At 41.0% G+C, this 16,715-nt stretch overlaps 1 protein-coding gene across 8 annotated transcripts in view; it reads right to left on the reverse strand.

Annotated features, from left to right (window-relative positions):
• LOC122983559 (spectrin beta chain, non-erythrocytic 4-like) overlaps nt 1-16,715 on the reverse strand; it is an 82,400-nt gene that overhangs the window by 55,716 nt on the left and 9,969 nt on the right. For 7 of the 8 annotated variants that reach the window (XM_044353366.1, XM_044353369.1, XM_044353365.1 and 4 more), the window contains 12 exons: nt 12,339-12,496; nt 11,790-11,941; nt 11,031-11,204; nt 5,911-6,002; nt 5,727-5,807; nt 5,194-5,309; nt 4,879-4,991; nt 4,452-4,639; nt 2,657-2,774; nt 2,232-2,390; nt 995-1,297; nt 587-737 (listed from right to left, as the gene is read on the reverse strand). In XM_044353366.1, coding sequence (XP_044209301.1) covers nt 587-737; nt 995-1,297; nt 2,232-2,390; nt 2,657-2,774; nt 4,452-4,639; nt 4,879-4,991; nt 5,194-5,309; nt 5,727-5,807; nt 5,911-6,002; nt 11,031-11,204; nt 11,790-11,941; nt 12,339-12,483 — 1,792 coding nt within the window. In that variant the 5' untranslated portion in view covers nt 12,484-12,496. Of the gene's footprint in view, nt 1-586; nt 738-994; nt 1,298-2,231; nt 2,391-2,656; nt 2,775-4,451; nt 4,640-4,878; nt 4,992-5,193; nt 5,310-5,726; nt 5,808-5,910; nt 6,003-7,865; nt 8,019-11,030; nt 11,205-11,789; nt 11,942-12,338; nt 12,497-16,715 lie in introns of those variants that run through there. The other variant, XM_044353373.1, reaches the window with a different exon arrangement.

A 16,715-nucleotide genomic window follows, 5' to 3' on the forward strand; every position in this document is an offset into this window, starting at 1 on the left:
AACACTTTATTGATTACATTAGTGTACTAGTAGTGTGAGCTAGACTACGTCAAAACAAAAGAGCTCTCATCATCAGTCCATGAGATAACAAACACTGGGGGAAAATTATTGCCTCTTCATTACAAGCCAAATGACTCTAATAATTTACAGATATTTACTAATATTATTATGTCCATGAAGGCATCAAATACAAAGTGACAACTTTCTGACGCAGGTTTAACAGAAGTTTTACAAAGGTACATTTTCTTAATATTGAAGAAGCTTTTATTGTGTAAAAAAATATGTATCGACATCTAATAATTGTTTTCTACATTTTCTGACCAATGGTCTTGATTTCTAAATTACATTAATTGTAATTGCACATCCTGTAGTCAAATGATCGTCAATTGCTGGCAAATTTTTAAAAAGGTAAATCTCTTCAAAAGTGTATTCAATTCAAATTTAAAAAGTTTATTTTCATGGCAGCCTCTTTACAGGCAATAAAAACTAAAAACCAAGAAACACTGATAAGATTATATAAAGCCAAAGACAGAAAATATTAAATACTATACTAGCGCTACGCATATTAAGTAGACAAGCTGAGTACCCTCTATGGTGGTGAATTTGAGTGCAGCGGTGTTGAGGGTCTCGACCCTCTCAGCTTGCACGCCAATATCGGCTTCCTGCAGGCTGTGTTTCTGCAGCAAGTCATCCACCTCCAACAGATGCTTCCCAAAGTCCTTCGACAGCAGCTGGACCTGAGAGGGAGCAGGAGATGGGGGGGGGGGGAGGGTGAAACGAGAGGGGCGGAGGGAGGAAAAGGGGAACATGTGTGATGTCATAAAACATCTTGATAGGGTTTTTTTCTTTCTCTTTCATTGTATTTCTCTCGCTTCCCTATTATCCCTTCTTAAAAATCAAAAACATGCATCCATAGCAACACTCTGACTGTCTTTCTGGATCTTCCTTTCTTTTTTTCACCCTCTCTCTCTCTCTCATACACATCCTCCTGTACCTGTGTGTCCTCCATCCAGTCGATCATATAGACCATGTCCTGAAAGGTCTTCTGCAGGGCCAGGTTCTTCTCCAGCCGGGTCCGTCTCCCGGCCACCAGCTCTTTCAGCAGACCCCACTGCCCCAGGATGTTCTCCTTACGCGCCAAGATACGCCGGATGTCATAGTATCCTTCTATCTCCATCTCTGCGGCGAGTTCCACCACAACGCCGATTCGCTCTTCGTACGAGGCTATGTCTGCCTCGATGGCCTCGTGTTTCTTCATTGCCGCCTCGACTGCTGGCAGGTCGTAGCCGAAATTGTCCTGTAGGTGGAGAGAAGAAGAAAAGAGCCTGAAGTGAGAGTACAGGGCTCGTGATTTTACTGTGTGTGGAACGATATTCTCTATCGCAAGCCTACATGGTGATTTAGACTGATATAGGGCATGTATAACGGGACGGCTGTGGCTCAGGACATAGAGCAGGTTGTCCGCTGGGGGTTCGCAGGGTTGGCGATTAGATCCACAGTTCCTGCTGTCCATGTGTCAAAGTGCCCTTGAGCAAGACACTGTTTCTGTCACATTCAGTGTTTGTGTGTGAATGAGGCAGAAGTTGTGAAGCACTTTGTGTGTTAAAGTAGAAAAGCACTATATACTGTAAGTGCAGTTTATCATAATTAATTATTTAAAGACAAATATTGTTCATTTTTTTACTTTTAAGTTTAACTACTGGGCACTAAATGTTTCCTATTTCACTGAAAAGTCTATTCTCAGTGTTCGTGCACTGGAGGTTTCAACTGAATACTGGACCTTGATTGGCTTCCAAACTAGTTGTGATGTCACAAAATCATGTCTGAAAAATGTCCAAAACTCAGATGTAAGGTGAGCACACAGAAACTTTACCCATTCAGCAGATGACTGTGAGCAACTGTCAAACTCTGCATATACATCATTCTGCACAGTGAAGGTCAAAAATCCAAGAGAAGTAACATTAAGCAAAACAGATTCTTGAGTTGAGGTCTTAAACTATGCAGGTAGACTGATGCTGTTCACATTGTTTCACTGGTAAAGTTTAAAATTGATTCGTTATGCATCATTATGTCACCAATAGTCCTTATAAAATGTTTGAATAATGCATCTTTTTATTCCAAGCAGTCAAAAGAAGCACGCTCTTGCTTATTGACTGATTATTATGTCTTCACTGAGAGAAGCACATTCATATCATAGCTGTATAAGGTTAGATCAGAGATCCCTACAGTACCTGTGATACGAGTCTCTGGTTCTCGTTGAGCCAGGCTTGTCTCATGGTGGTTTTGTGGTCGAAGCGCTGAGCCAGCAGCTCCAGCTTCTCCTGACGAATCAGCTCCTTGCGCAGAGCCACACCCCTCTCATGCTCCGCCTTCTCCAGCCTCTCCCAGGCCTGGACGGGGAGAATTAACGGATTTATTATCTTATTTCATTTGATAACATTTCACAAATTTCTATACAAGTTGAAATAAGTAAATCATCTTAATTTTACAGACCACAAAACTTTAGAAATTAAGTTTGACTGCAACAACTGTTAAAGAGTGATGGTGACGTTTTAATTAATCAAGAACTCACTTGAATAAGCTGCTATTTAATTGTTTATTAAAAGGTGAAATACTGTATGTAAAATAAAAGGAACACAGCTGGTGGATGTATGACCTTGTTGATGTCTGAGATGAGCTTCCCGTCATGAGGCACATAGGGTTTCTGGTTGTTGGCTCTCAGTTTGCTTTGGATAGTGAAGAGAAGGACTTCAAGATTCCCCTTCTCCTGGAACCTGGGCGAGAATCAGAAAACTTTATCTGTAACTGTAAAACAATATCACCTCTTCTCTCTCAACAGCCTCCACCAATGTAGGACGCACTGAAAGTACTTCCAACTGTCTTAAAAGGAAAATACATTTTTTAAAAAGGAGTCAGAGGAGCTCAGGGAGGTCTGAACTCCAGTTCCTCTGGGTAAAGGGCTCCAGTGTCATGGCCGTCCACCATGGAGGAATCTGATGTTTGACCATGTGGGTGTTTATCACTGCTTCAGAGCAATATGATGACACTTTTGGAGGAATCACAGAGCATGTGAATGAAAAAGGAGAATTGTCTTAAAATAGAAAGATTTCCCTCTGTGCTGTGATTATCAGCTGTGCACATGTGCTGTGTTGTGTCAATTTTCAGGAAGCATTTGGAGAAGCATGTTTTCATTATCAGGTAACACAATCCTGTTTTGGAGTTTTCCGTGTTTCAACTAAAATAGTATACAGTTCTCTTTGGGTTTAGCAAGATATACGGTCCTTGGACATGTGAAACATTTCAAAATCCTACTGACTAAACAAAAACAAACCTGTTATTTGGAAATGATGAAATGAAAAGTTGACATTTTTTGGCTACTAGTAGCACATCTCAAAATGAACCGTAGGCTCCTTAAACACTGCAGTGTGCAAGTGTTGGACTGTTCCTATGCATATGTAGAATCAATATCATGAGCATGTGTGTGTGTGTGTGTGTGTGTGCGTGTGTGTGTTTGCATACTGGATAGGTCATAAGTCAACTGTTTGCTTCCAGTATCGGACACAAACACTTGACTCATACAGAGCCAGTCAACTGGACATGAACCCAGAGCGTAACAAGACATACTGTAGTCTGTGTGAGCGTGTGTGTGTGTGTGTGTGTGTGTGTATGTGTTTATGTTTGTGTGTATGTGGGTATCATCATAGTTGCTAGTGTGCTCCCGCTGCCTCTGGGGCCATGAGTGCAGTACTGGGCTCTTTGTAACGCTGATCCTGATGATGCTGAACTAAAAAGGCTCAAGGCTCAGTAGCTCTGTGTTTGACTGCTTCATGTCTGTCTGTATGTACACACAGGAAGTGACATGATCGACTTCCACACGTCTTTGTTTCACCCCTAATGGGACTTAGGGTTGAATGACTGATTCACGTCAGAAATCCATAGAGGCGTTTATACTCAACGCATTATTCGTTGCAGTATTCTCCGAAACACCAGGGGATGTACGATAAAACATTCTGTGAATAAGCAAGAAGTCAACATCAGTCAGAAGTCAACTTCAGTGGTGTCACTTGTGTGCATCACATCCCATCATGCTTTAATAAAGAAAACTGTAATTTTAATGAGGCTGCCCCATAAAACACCACACAATACGGACAACAGCACACTGCCAGCTACTCTGGTATGTAACAAACCAACTCCTGCAGAAGAAAGACAAACCAAAACAACCAGAAATGATAACGGATATAAAACAGTGAATACTCATGCTAACAGCAGTCATTCTACTAATTCTAAGCAGTAGATATGACACTGTATACGTAGCATGGAACTGGGATACAGCTCCACTCAAATATGGCGTCTTCTTCTCATGTGCATCCATACTTATATCTATGTTCCATGTGATAAATGACAACAAATCTTTTAAAATGTCAATAGTATTTAAAAGTCATAAAACATACTTGATGGGCTTCTCTATGGTGCAGTATGTTGTGAAGGCTTGTAGCTGCTGCTGAACTCCAGCCAGTGAGTTGGCGAACTTCTGGTTGCTGATGACTGCGATGGTCTTCTCTATCCAGTCCAGCAGGTCTGACGCCAGAGCTTCATAGCGGTTGATGATCTTCTCAGCCTCAATACAGTTGTCTAATACCTGAGGGAAATATTTGAAGAGGCAGGATGGGATGGAGAGTTGAGAAAAACCAGAAAGGGAAAGAGAAATCTTCAATATGATATTTATACTTATCTTATATCTTAGGCCCTGCACTTTTTGATGAATTGTTGCTCATGTGTTAGCTTGCTAACTGCAGTTCAATTGCTGTTTAAGCTTTTTTTGTACTGGGCAAACACTGTGTATGTGTGTGTGTCTCATCACATTACAGTATTTGTTACCTTGCCAACCCTCTTGCCCTCCACAATAAGAGCTTTCATCTTGGAGAAGTAGTGGTAGTAGGAGACCACATAGGTGATGATGGACTTTTCATCTGGGTTCTCTGTGTTCACATCTGTACAGGAGCGACGGTGACGGAGACAGAGAGCAGAGGAGTTAACATGCTGCTTTACTTAAAGCAGGTCTAAACAGGAACTTTAGTGGATGGTTTCACCCAGAGTGAATGAGGGGATACTGAGGGATCCACGGTACTTTTATGGCACTATTGTGAACATTGCTGTACATAATGTGATTTGACTGAAGTTAAACATTCTCACCCTCAGGGTCCAGGAGTTTGGTGAGGCCCAGGTGCTGTTCAGCGATGTTGAAGGCTTGCTGGAGGTTGTGGGTTGCGTTGGATCTCGTCAGCTTGTGGAACTCTATCAGGTCGGGTCTGGAGGGCACGAGATGATGAAACAGAGGCTGTCATGTTTATATGGCTTCAATCTTAAAACTGCATGTCAGTTCAACCTGTTGCAGGACTTTACGATCTATCTTCTTCTGTTCTCTTAAATCGTGCACGTTTGTCATCATGCTGCAGTTGTTTGGTGCACATACTGTGACTGCGGGTGTAGCACACACACGTTTTCATCAGTGCATTTAAAATACAGCAAATGAAAAATTATCTTACACCTCATAGATAAATTTTCACATTATTATTGCTATTTCTTTACTTTTCTCATATTTGTAAATTCAAAGCTTATTACATTTAATTCTAAATGTTTGATTTAAATAAATAGCATACCAGTGCACTGTCAAATCATTCTCTCTCTATCATCATGCTATGAAGGTTGTTAAAAATCCGACCTACCTGTGTCTGTGTATGAGCGCGTTGAAGGCAAGGCCGTCTCTCCAGCAGGTGGTAAAGTTCTGGATGTTGACCTCAGGGTACCTGAAGCACAGACAATTGTTGTGTAACTTTAAATGTGCACAACTCTTTAACACTTACAACAACTGTATGCAGCTTACATACAGATTTTTATTTCACTACTCACCCTGCAGTCTTCATCTGGCACCAGAGCAGCAGCGCATCCTTGGCAGAGCGGGTTTCTCTGTTGTCCTCTGTCTCTATCTTGATCACCTGGATCTGAACAAGCACACAGAAATGCAACACCTCAGCTACCGTGGGAGAGACAACGAGGCACAGACGCTACACCTTCTGTCTCTGTCTAATTTCTTCTCGGGAACATACTGTACATTCACATGTCAGGTATTTTACGTAACCCTTACTGACTACCGTGCCTGCTAATGTGTTGTGCATTTAATAGATGAAGAGTAACAGGGGTGACGGAGGCTGTCTCACCAACATTTGCAAGCTAGCTAGCAAAATTAGCTTGTTCCCATCCTGGCTGTATCCTGCTATGAGTCAGATCATTAGTATTTATTATATGCGTATATCTATGCTGCTTAATAGATCATAAGCAGTGACAGTAGCCCTGTGACAAAGCTTTGTAATGTCACCATGCCTAGAAATGCTCTGATTGGCTCAGGTGTTTCTCCAACAGGGAAAAGAGCCATTCACAAGCAGAGGTCTGGAACCAGCTTTGAGGAACGGTCACAGTTCCTGAAAGTATCCCTGAACCCTCGACTGAACACAAAGTTAGAGAGAATCGTAAAGTAAAAACTGACATGAGCATTAAGAGCTGAAGATCTCAGTGTAAGGAACAAACTGCACTGTGTGCTTCCCGGCATGCCGACCCATTACAACATCATCCTAATGCCTGATGACAGGTGACAGTGACAGCCATTGAGCCAATCACATCACAGTGACAAGATCCAAGGTAATTGGGGACATGACAGCCTGGAATCAGCTGTTACCCACATCGGTAGGAACAACATTGCACACACATTCCCGCATATAGAAATACACAGTTCTCATGTGCAAGCACAAGACAATACGGGGGCGGGCGGGGGGGAGACCCAGAGCTTTTGTGTGTGTTTTCCACAGGGTTCCTTTACTGGGGTAGTGATGTCACTTGAGTCAGTGTCAGTTGGGCTGAAGATTTGAAAATGAAAAAAATCTGGGGATGCAGAGTTAGAGAGAAGTGAAGTTAGACCCGCCTCATCTCTGCTTGATGCTAGCAGCTCAAGGCTACGTTAGCCGCTACCGGCAGAACAGTCGACACTCGACAGCCAGTAGTTGGGTTGCATAGTGGGTAATGTAGGTACCGGGTTTTGACAATTATGAAGAATATGTGGGATAAAAAGGATGATATCTGGTTCTGCTGCATCAGTTTTTATCCTTTTTTTTGGTGCAATGCTAATTGCTAAATCAATGGAGTAATCTTAACATATCAGAATAGAGGAGTTGCTTGCTAACCACTGTTTCCTGAAAGGAAGGGTATCATTATGGGCTGGTAACTTGAGTAATAATGAGTATTTGTCATTATTTGTAACATGCTGGTGGATTAGGTAAATGATTAATCAGTAAATCTGTCAAATAATCAATGGATTCATCTTGAAAAAGTGTTAGCTGCTGCGCAAATAGAAATTACAAGTTTGTAATTCAACTTGCACTGTTGTTCAACTTAAAGTTGTTCATGACAAGAAATACAAGTAGAATTCACACTTCACTGTTATTTCCATGATTTGTCTGTGATGTTAAATGTATCTGCTATGTCTGATAAACCCACAGGGAATGTAGAAAATATTAGGAACACCTCACTCATATTGGATACACAATCTACATCCTTATATTCTACAATATAATGTGCATTCAGCAAAACTCTGAATCTGTATATTCTTTCAAATAAACAGTATAGCTGGATCAATGTGTCTCGACTCAGACTCATTGTAAATAGAAACTGAGGTGGCAGTGTAAGCAGACGCACACACAGCTCACAACACAAGGACACTCAGCCAACCACGTACGACATAATAACTGAAGTCGCTGCAAATAATAACAGTCTGTTATTATTTGTGTTTGGTTCTGTATATACATTAGGGTTACCTCTTCCTCTGCCAGTCAGTCCTCTCCCTTCTTTCTCCACTCTCTCTCTCTCTCTCTCTCTCTCTCTCTCTCTCTCTCTCTCTATGCCTCTCTCTCTCTGCCTGTGTGCAGTCACTGCAGTGGTTTGGCCCTTGGTTTGCTGACTGGGCAAAGCAAACTCTCACTTTCACCACCAGAGGAAGGGAGGAAAGGGGAAAAGAGGCGGACAAGAGGAGAGACAAAGTGCAAGAGGGGAAAGATAACTGGAAGAAACCTGTCAATTCTCCAACCTGCTCTAGCACTCAAATGTCCAGTTTAATTAATCTATTATGGCTATATGTTATGGCTAAAAAACAATAAGTGTTTAACGGTAGAAACCCTGGGCATCATTCACAAGCAACTAATTGATAATCCAACAACATTTTTACTTGTATCTTAATATCTAATATGCAGCCAGGTGTCAGATAATATAAAATGAGAATATGAATCCAGCACAATGTAATATGCTATGTTCACAAGACAAAATTGTTGAACTGTTTTCTACTCTGAGAAAGAAGTAAAAACAAGAAAAGTTTTAATTTCTTGCATGAGTTATTCTTACATGAATAAATGTGTCACATTTCACATTATCTAAACCCATATAGTGACTGTGTTGCATCCTAGACAAACCTGCTAGTTTGAAACATCCACAAAATAGATCAGATTATAATGTAAATGTCTTTGTTTGCCATGTATGTGTGTATATGTTGTCATTATTTCAGTTTTTGCTTTGCATTTCTCTGCTCAAAACCAAATATTTTTCTACACAGTCCCTTGATTTAGTCTGTGCTGTGTTTTCCTTTCAGTTTGTCTTCTTATCTTAGCAGATAAAATGTTTTTTTTTCCCAGGTTGTCTTTATAAATAAGATTTTATTTCTGAACATACCTGCCTGTTTAAATAATAGTAAGTAGTGAGGAAAGGCTGAACTGATAATAAACAATGGCAGATGCCTGAAGGATTATAAAAGGCAGTTTGTGAACAGACGGTTTGCAGACACATAAATGTGAACAAATGGTAAGTTCAGCAGAGAAAGAGTGTTGTATACTGTATTTAATCTGAATAACCTGAATCCATTTCTCTCTCATGCTGTTCTACATACATTTTTCAAATTTCATTATAACCTTTGTTAATCTACAGAAACTTGTCTGAGCCTACATCGCTGAGGTAAAGGTCGTAGTTTAAGCTTATTTACCACAACATCACTGCTTCACTACTTCCTCTTTCACTCTCTCACTTCCTGGAGACTCACCCTAACCCTACAACCCTTACCCGAACCTTAACCACTGACCCAAAAATCAGCGTTTTACCAAGTGGGGACACAGCTTTTGTCCCCAATTGCACAAGCCGTCCCCAGTCAACTGGTCTTAAGTCTTGTGTGTGTCCCTGAAAGTAGGCTAAGTCATACCCACACACACACACACACACACACACACTCACACACACACACCTACAGTGCTCTCCTTTCTCAGTGCATGCAAAATTGAAGAGAAGCCATCGACTGGTGGCTCCTGGGAGCAGGAGAGCGGGATGACGGCCAAACTCACAGGAAAAGCTAGCAGGCAGTCGACACTACTGTAGAATAAACTGTACAGTTACAGCTGCTGCTACGCTTTAGACTGAAAAATAAAACTAAACAAAAAACAAAGCAGGCATTCCTAAATTAACTATCAAGCATGTTAGCTAGCCCGTTACAGTCTTTAGCATTGTTGTACTCTGAGAAACTCTAATCTAAACTGTGTCTAGTGAACTAACATGTAATTCAGATGAAACACTACAAGGAATTTGTTTTTTAGAGCCCAACTGTCAGACTTATTAATTAAGTATCTTATTGTGATAAAATGAAGGCAGGTTGTTTGAGGAAAGTCTTTTGAGGTGACCTAGCTACCCAAAAACTTTGATACAATACAATTTTGGGAAATGTAGTTTGCAGAGACAAAAAAGGAGTCATTAGATTTTGTACAATTAAATATTCACCATGAACTAGATTCCAACAGTGAACATCATCCGACATTAACATTCACACTATAATCACAGGTCCAGTCAGCCATAACACACGCTCAGAACATCCGTCTTTGCCCGCTCGCAGAGGGTCAATCTACATACTACAGGCTAATTAAATGTGCTTTGTGGTAGGTAGCTAGGCCTAGCATGACAATACTGAGTCCCGGGAGACAGCTTCTAAGGCGACTGTGCACCACGGACGCTACGGAAGGGTCTGGATAACGCTACACAAGCATTTCGTGCCGAGGCCACGCTATAGCACTGAAGCGTAATAAAACAGGAGCCCTGGGCTTCTGCTGTACTTACATGACAGGAACTGATCCTGTATCACTGCTGCTAAGGCCTGGGGACCTGTGTACTGTGAGTGTGTGTGTGAGAGAGCGTGTATATGTGTGTGTGCATGAGTTTTTGTGCATGTGCATGTCAGGATGTGAGCACATAGGTGTAGGTCTGACTAAAGAGATCGACAGACAGACTGAGTTTGTGCAGTGTGGGTTTATATATATATATGTGTGTGTGTGTGTGTGTGTGTGTGTGTGCGTCCTTGTTGAAGAGCAGACTGGCAGGCGACCGCTATCACTAGGCCGCAGAGCCCTGAGTGACATTCAGGCTTTACCCACCAAACGCTGCTGTCGCTGTCGCACGTTGATGATGCGGCAGCTGTGACAGCCTCCCCTAAACAGAAGCGCTGGCAGCTCATCCTAAATGGAAGCGGTGCTGATTGCAGCATCTTTGTGCTTCAGTAAGTAGTACAGGAACACGTGCCAACATCATCTCACTGCACTTACAGAGAAGCTCAGATTTAAGCCACATGAACAATCTAATATTTAAAGGTAGTCCGTGTATTCACATTTTGTCTAGAGTACTTTAATTAGCTAGAAAAACCGATGTGATACTGCTATTTGATGTCAGACCACCACCAGGCTCAAACAACGTAACTAAAATCACATTTTCATCCGCGTTGATACATTTGAGACAACAAAAGTCATCCTTCAGAAATCACATAATAGCAAATAATTTTCTCATTGTCAAAGAAAACAACATTAGGTGGATTTTTAACCCTTTGCAATGACTCCATCACGTGTAACAACCCAAGAGACGACCTCCAATCACAGAAACAGCCATTCATATGTTTTCGTGTCTACCTGGAAGCGTAGGATGATGGTCCACATGAGGCCCAGGGTAAGGCGGTGGTTTCCATCGACGATGTCATGGGAACCGACATTTTCCAGATGGACCCTCTGTTCTTTGAGGAACTGGAGGGCTTTGTCGACATTCTCGAGGCAATGGATCCGCATCCGACCCCGTGTAGGCCTCGGCTGGGGGAGGACAGAGGGATGGGTAACTGTTATGTTATGTTGTTGATATCGAAGCCCTTGAAGTATCACGTAGCGTTAGCATACATATAACAGATATTCATAATAAACAAAGATAACTTTTACCAAAAACGTATACAAACATCAGGGAGGATTTTACTTAAATTTTACTTACAGATGAACTTAAAGCAGATAAAAAGAATGAAAGGACAAATAATTTTTCACATTTATATTCCTTAGAGAAGTAAAGCAGAGAAAAACTGGACTAAAGGGGAGGGAGACATGGGGACAAAATAAAATCCAGGTCCTGGTGTTTATGGCTGATACATGTTAATTGGCAGAAAAAGTAGAAAAGTAACAGAAAAAATGAAATAAAAAAACAAGATAATTGTTACATAAAAACCTTTTCAGTGAAGCAGTGGCTAATGTTGTATATGCAAAAAATGAACAACTAGCTAGCTACCGAGGTAGTTCCAAAAAGTTGCATACAGCACCTTTAACTCTTCCTCACTTCTCATCCTATGAAACATCAAGTGTGAAAGACGCGTGTGTGTGTGTGTGTGTGTGTGTGTGTGTGTCGGTTCCCACCAGCAGCTCTCCACTGAGGACCTCCAGCAGTCTGGTGAGCATGTATCCATCCCTCAGGTCGTTGTAGAGGTCAGATATGCGACAGGACACTCGGGCCAAATGAGAGTTAACCCATTTGGTAAAAGTCTTCTTCTGCACCGCATCTCGTTCGTCTGAGGGACATAAAGGAATCGGCTTTACATCAAAAGGGGACGACAGATTTAGTTGCTGATGATGATTTATAAGATGTGTGAAACATTTCTTTCTCTAAACTGAGACAGTTAGGATCATATTTGCATTTAGTCAAATTGTGCTTACAGCCTTATCTGAGGCGCTTTACCTGCTAAGACTTTAAAATATGAGATCTGTATTCTGTTTTAAGTCATGATAAAACAGTTCAAAAGATATAAAATTTAGATAAGACATTTCCAATGCTGAAATTCAAAACAGCAAAGAATTGACATCAGGCCCTTAATTTTGACGTATTACGTTGTTTGTATCGTGTGCGTCTGTGTCGTGAGTGAGAACGCTCATCTGTGTGTGTGTGTGTGTGTGTGTGTGACCTCGGACCTGCCAGGGCCTTGATGCGGGAGCACTCGAACAGCTTGGAGCTGGTACACTCCGTCTCCCAGAACCCAGAGCTGATTGGTCGGTTGTTGTTGTTAAGCTGGCGCTGGGCTTCCACGTTGTCCAGGTCTGGGGAGGCATTAGCCATCGCGCCCGACGCCCTGCAAAACACACAAAAACACACAAATGCACAGAGATATGAATCATAAAGTCTGTCCGCTGTTAAACTGGTGAAGATTTCAATAATTTGTAGGTTGTGTATGGGAACATATTGGCCTGACTCTGAACCTGAAGGTACTTTTATTATATAGACAAACACAGATGAACAAAGAAGTGATGTTCACTCTCGATGGACAGATTTGGTTAAAATAGTTAAAACGCTGTTGTTTTGTTGGCTTTTTAATGGTCAGATATAAAGAATAATTAACATTTGCACACAAATATCTGCAGCAACAATCCTGAAGCTTATCTTTATTGGCCTACTTACACCACAAGGACCAACATGCACATGTGTAAACACATGGTTCACACATACACACGTACATAAGCCCATTCACATATATATACACGTACATACACACACTCACAATGCACAAGAGAGCAGGAGAGGTGTTGAGGACAGGTGCCGTCGCCTTCTCTTGTGTTCCTGTGCCGTGTAACCATCAAACACATCCCCACAGGCGAAAGGGGCTATTCACACTTCATAATTAAACTCTAAATGACATCACACACCTCATCAGACAGCTTTTAAAACCCTATTTAGCCACGAGAGCACACACTGAAACAATTTCAAAATTTTGTACGAGGGCAAAATATTTAACAACGGCGTTCTCGCAAAATTAACTTTAAATTAATACTCGTTTAATTAGGGTGTGTTCAAACATGCACAAATAATACGGGAAGGAAAAGCGCTGCGGAGTCTCTCAGTAACAGTTCCTTACCATTCATGAATAATGCAGCACCTGTCCTAGCGTGGCATCGGAGCTTCACAATAAAGAAGCTTAAAATAAAATCTCTGTGATAATTCAAAGGATGGTGGGAGGTAGAGAGTAAAAAAAATATTTGGCTGCGTCTCATCTCTCCTGTCTCTCCCATTGACAGCTGAAAAAAGTGGATGATAAAAATAACTTCCCTGAGAAATAACATAGGTTGAGAGGTGAGGAATTAAAAATGTTCAGAACATCAAAACGCTAAAAAAAAATGTGTAGAATCAGTTTAATTTTCTGATATTCATCTGTTTCATATGCATTCATTTGAAGAGCTGATAGAGCTACAGATTCCTGTTAACAGAGAGCAGATAATCACCTAATATGTTTCATAGACATATTCAAGTCATAAAAATCAGCCGATTTGGTGAAAATTTAATCTGATTTTCTCACTTGTAGAACTGATTTTTCGCAAAATTGTAGCTAAAAGGAATTGTCTATGTTGTACATCTGTTTTAGCATTTTACACTTCCCTCCTTGTATTCCACTGACCCCCTTTTAAAAGTCCATATATTTATCATCTTCCCTGTGCCTCAACAGTTTACAGTATGTCACATAAAGAGCAGATGGTTTCACTACTGAAGGGTCGCTATCACATTTATTCTGGCTCTGTCCAGTACTCTGTCATTTCTGATGTGACATATTTAATTGGTTTTCCAAACATTCAGCCAGACTGGCAATATTTGGTTGCTCTGACAGGACAAAGGCTCTTCCCTCTCATCTTTCCTCTCATCAAAAGCAGGCAGAAATTAATATCACCAAACTGGAAGTCTCCATTGTCACCATGTTTCGGGATATGGCTCAACGAGATGCTTGCTATTGCTGAGATACAACAGATTTGTTTTAGCCAAACTGTTATGGAAGTTGTTTTTGAGATTGACAGTATAACTCATGAACTCTGCTGCTATTGTATCTTTATTCTGTGTAAACTCTGCCTTATTCTGCACACTGACTGATTTTCTGGCAGTCCAGCGTCCATGTGTGTTTTCTTTTTGTTTGTTTTGTTTTGTTTTTTTCTTCCTCTCGTCCTTCCTGGCGGAAGGGGCAAGTCACTTGTTTTGCTGACACTGTTGTTGACTCTGTCTTCCTTTCTGTTGTTTGCTGTTGTGTTATTTGGGTGTTTTGTGAGTATTATGTGTGTTTGTTTTTTATTGCAAAAATCCCTAAAAAATCAAAAATGAAATAATAATTATAATAAAAAAGAGCAGATGGTCTCTATATTGTGCAAATTAGAGTGATTGATGCTTTGCTTTAGGCTAGTGTATTCAGTGTATTTTTAGGCATATTTTGGGAAAAAATATGAGTGTTTGGAACAAACTGCAGACAAAGATGGACAGTGGAGAAGTGGTGGTTCTTTGAAAATCCTGATCATTTCCTCCCACTGTGAAACAGAATATATTGTAACATACATGAACTCTCGCTGACCGCAGACACTGTTCTCTAAACTGGATTAAAAGTGTAACATCCAAGCCTGCAGTGCGTTTGTGTTGAATAATGAAAAGACAGTTTTTGGACGGAGGAATGCTATAATGCTGCATTAGTTTCCCTTGTCCTTCCCCCCCCCCCCCCCCCCCCCCCCCCCCCCCCGTGTTTCTCCTTCCTTGTGTAACACATATGATGGATGGATGGAAAACACATGCAACCGTTTCTCCAGTTAAAGAGCAGATATGCCTGTAGGACATGAAATATGCCATTTGGTGCTCTTCTCCAAAGCTGCTGCCTTTTGGACAAAACCGATGATTTAGAGATGTGATGAAGGAAACTGCAGCATCTTATTAGTTGTATACACACAATACTTACATTTGGCCTATATATGCCTATATCTATATCCAGGCCTATATCTTCTTTGGCTCTGTTGTGGCATCTTCACACTACAAATGCCATTACAGTTGATGATGGCTGAGTTGAAACTTGAGGTGAGGTTATATTTTGAAAATCAGGTTTAGTTACAAAAAGTAGTCCAGTATTTCCTCTCTGCATCAATTCTTTACTGGGCTTCTCCTTCAGCCTTGAAACCATTGACCAAACCAGTGTTAACCCCACTCTGCACCCATTGAAGCCTGTCCTTGAAATGCCTCGTAAGATAAGACAGAATGAAAAATGTCCCACTGACACCCCTCAGTCCCTTCCCCCATCTCACCCCCATAACCCACCTTTACACATACACACACACACACACACACACACACACACACACTAAGCAAAAACCAAAACCAGGAAATGATTAGTTGGCTATCAATCAAAGATACTGGAAAGACAAATACAAGAACGCACTAATCACATCACCACAACAGGGTTCTGCATGTTGTGTGATTATATTACAGTAATTAAACACTCAGGTTTCAATTAATTAAAAAAAAAAAACTGGATCTGAGGATTATTATGATATTGTGGTTGATTGATTAATCAGCATTTCAAGTAAAAGATAACTGAAAGTGTAACTGAAGCTCCTCTACACAGTTTTAAAAGCTTTCTTTATCATTTTCTGCCTCAACCTTTTTTTTATTGTATATCTCTTTGTCTCGCCCTCACCCCCATCTCTTCTTCTGAGGCCTCTCCCTCTCCCTCTCCTCTCCACTGCAACAAAAGTCCAAGCTCACAGTTGTCACTATACCTAAACCCCTGGAAAACAGCATAGCCATATCGAGTAAATGTCAGCGTGCCCTGCAAGACAGAGGAGAGAGGAGGGGTAGCTGTGCACATGCACTTAGCCTTAGCTGTTCTCTCTCTCGAGAGAATAACAGTAAAACATTACAGTGCTTTCTATGTGGTGATGAAGCAGATAGAGGAGTACAGTGGAAACCAGTAGAAGTGAAACCTACAGAATATTATTTTGATTTACTGGAAAGTAAGCTAAAAAAATAGGTGGAATAGATTAAGGGATTGAACTATGAATGAATGCAAACTAAAAAGAAAAGCTACTTGTGAGATATTTTTTACAGTAGATGCAAAACTACAGTTGCCAAAATTGGCAGCAATTATTTCTTCTATCTTGAGAAAACAAAAGCTCTCACGCAAAACAAAATCCTGAAATCTGGTGAAAACTTAACAGTATATTTAGTAGTTACAGCTTCAACATGACATTCGCTTCCAGAAATTTTTCTTCTTTGATGGTGAGGAACTGACACCGAAACCTGACATTTCCTCTTAAACATCACTGAAAAAACACTGTCTGCTATCAAACTCCCTCGCAGCTGCGCTAGAAATATCACAACATGAGTCGGTTCGTTTTGTCTTGGAAGTCTTAGATGAGTGACAGCTGATGGTTTCATCTCCAGATGTTGCAAATGAACTAGCCCCCCGTGTTTCCTTTCTCCCCTAAATCCCTGTGCATGTTTCACTCATATCCCCCTTTTCCCTTCAGGGTGTGTGTGTGAGAGAGCAGAGACACGGT

This window comes from Thunnus albacares, chromosome 6 (genome assembly GCF_914725855.1).
Source record: "Thunnus albacares chromosome 6, fThuAlb1.1, whole genome shotgun sequence".
Taxonomy (NCBI): Eukaryota; Metazoa; Chordata; class Actinopteri; order Scombriformes; family Scombridae; genus Thunnus; species Thunnus albacares.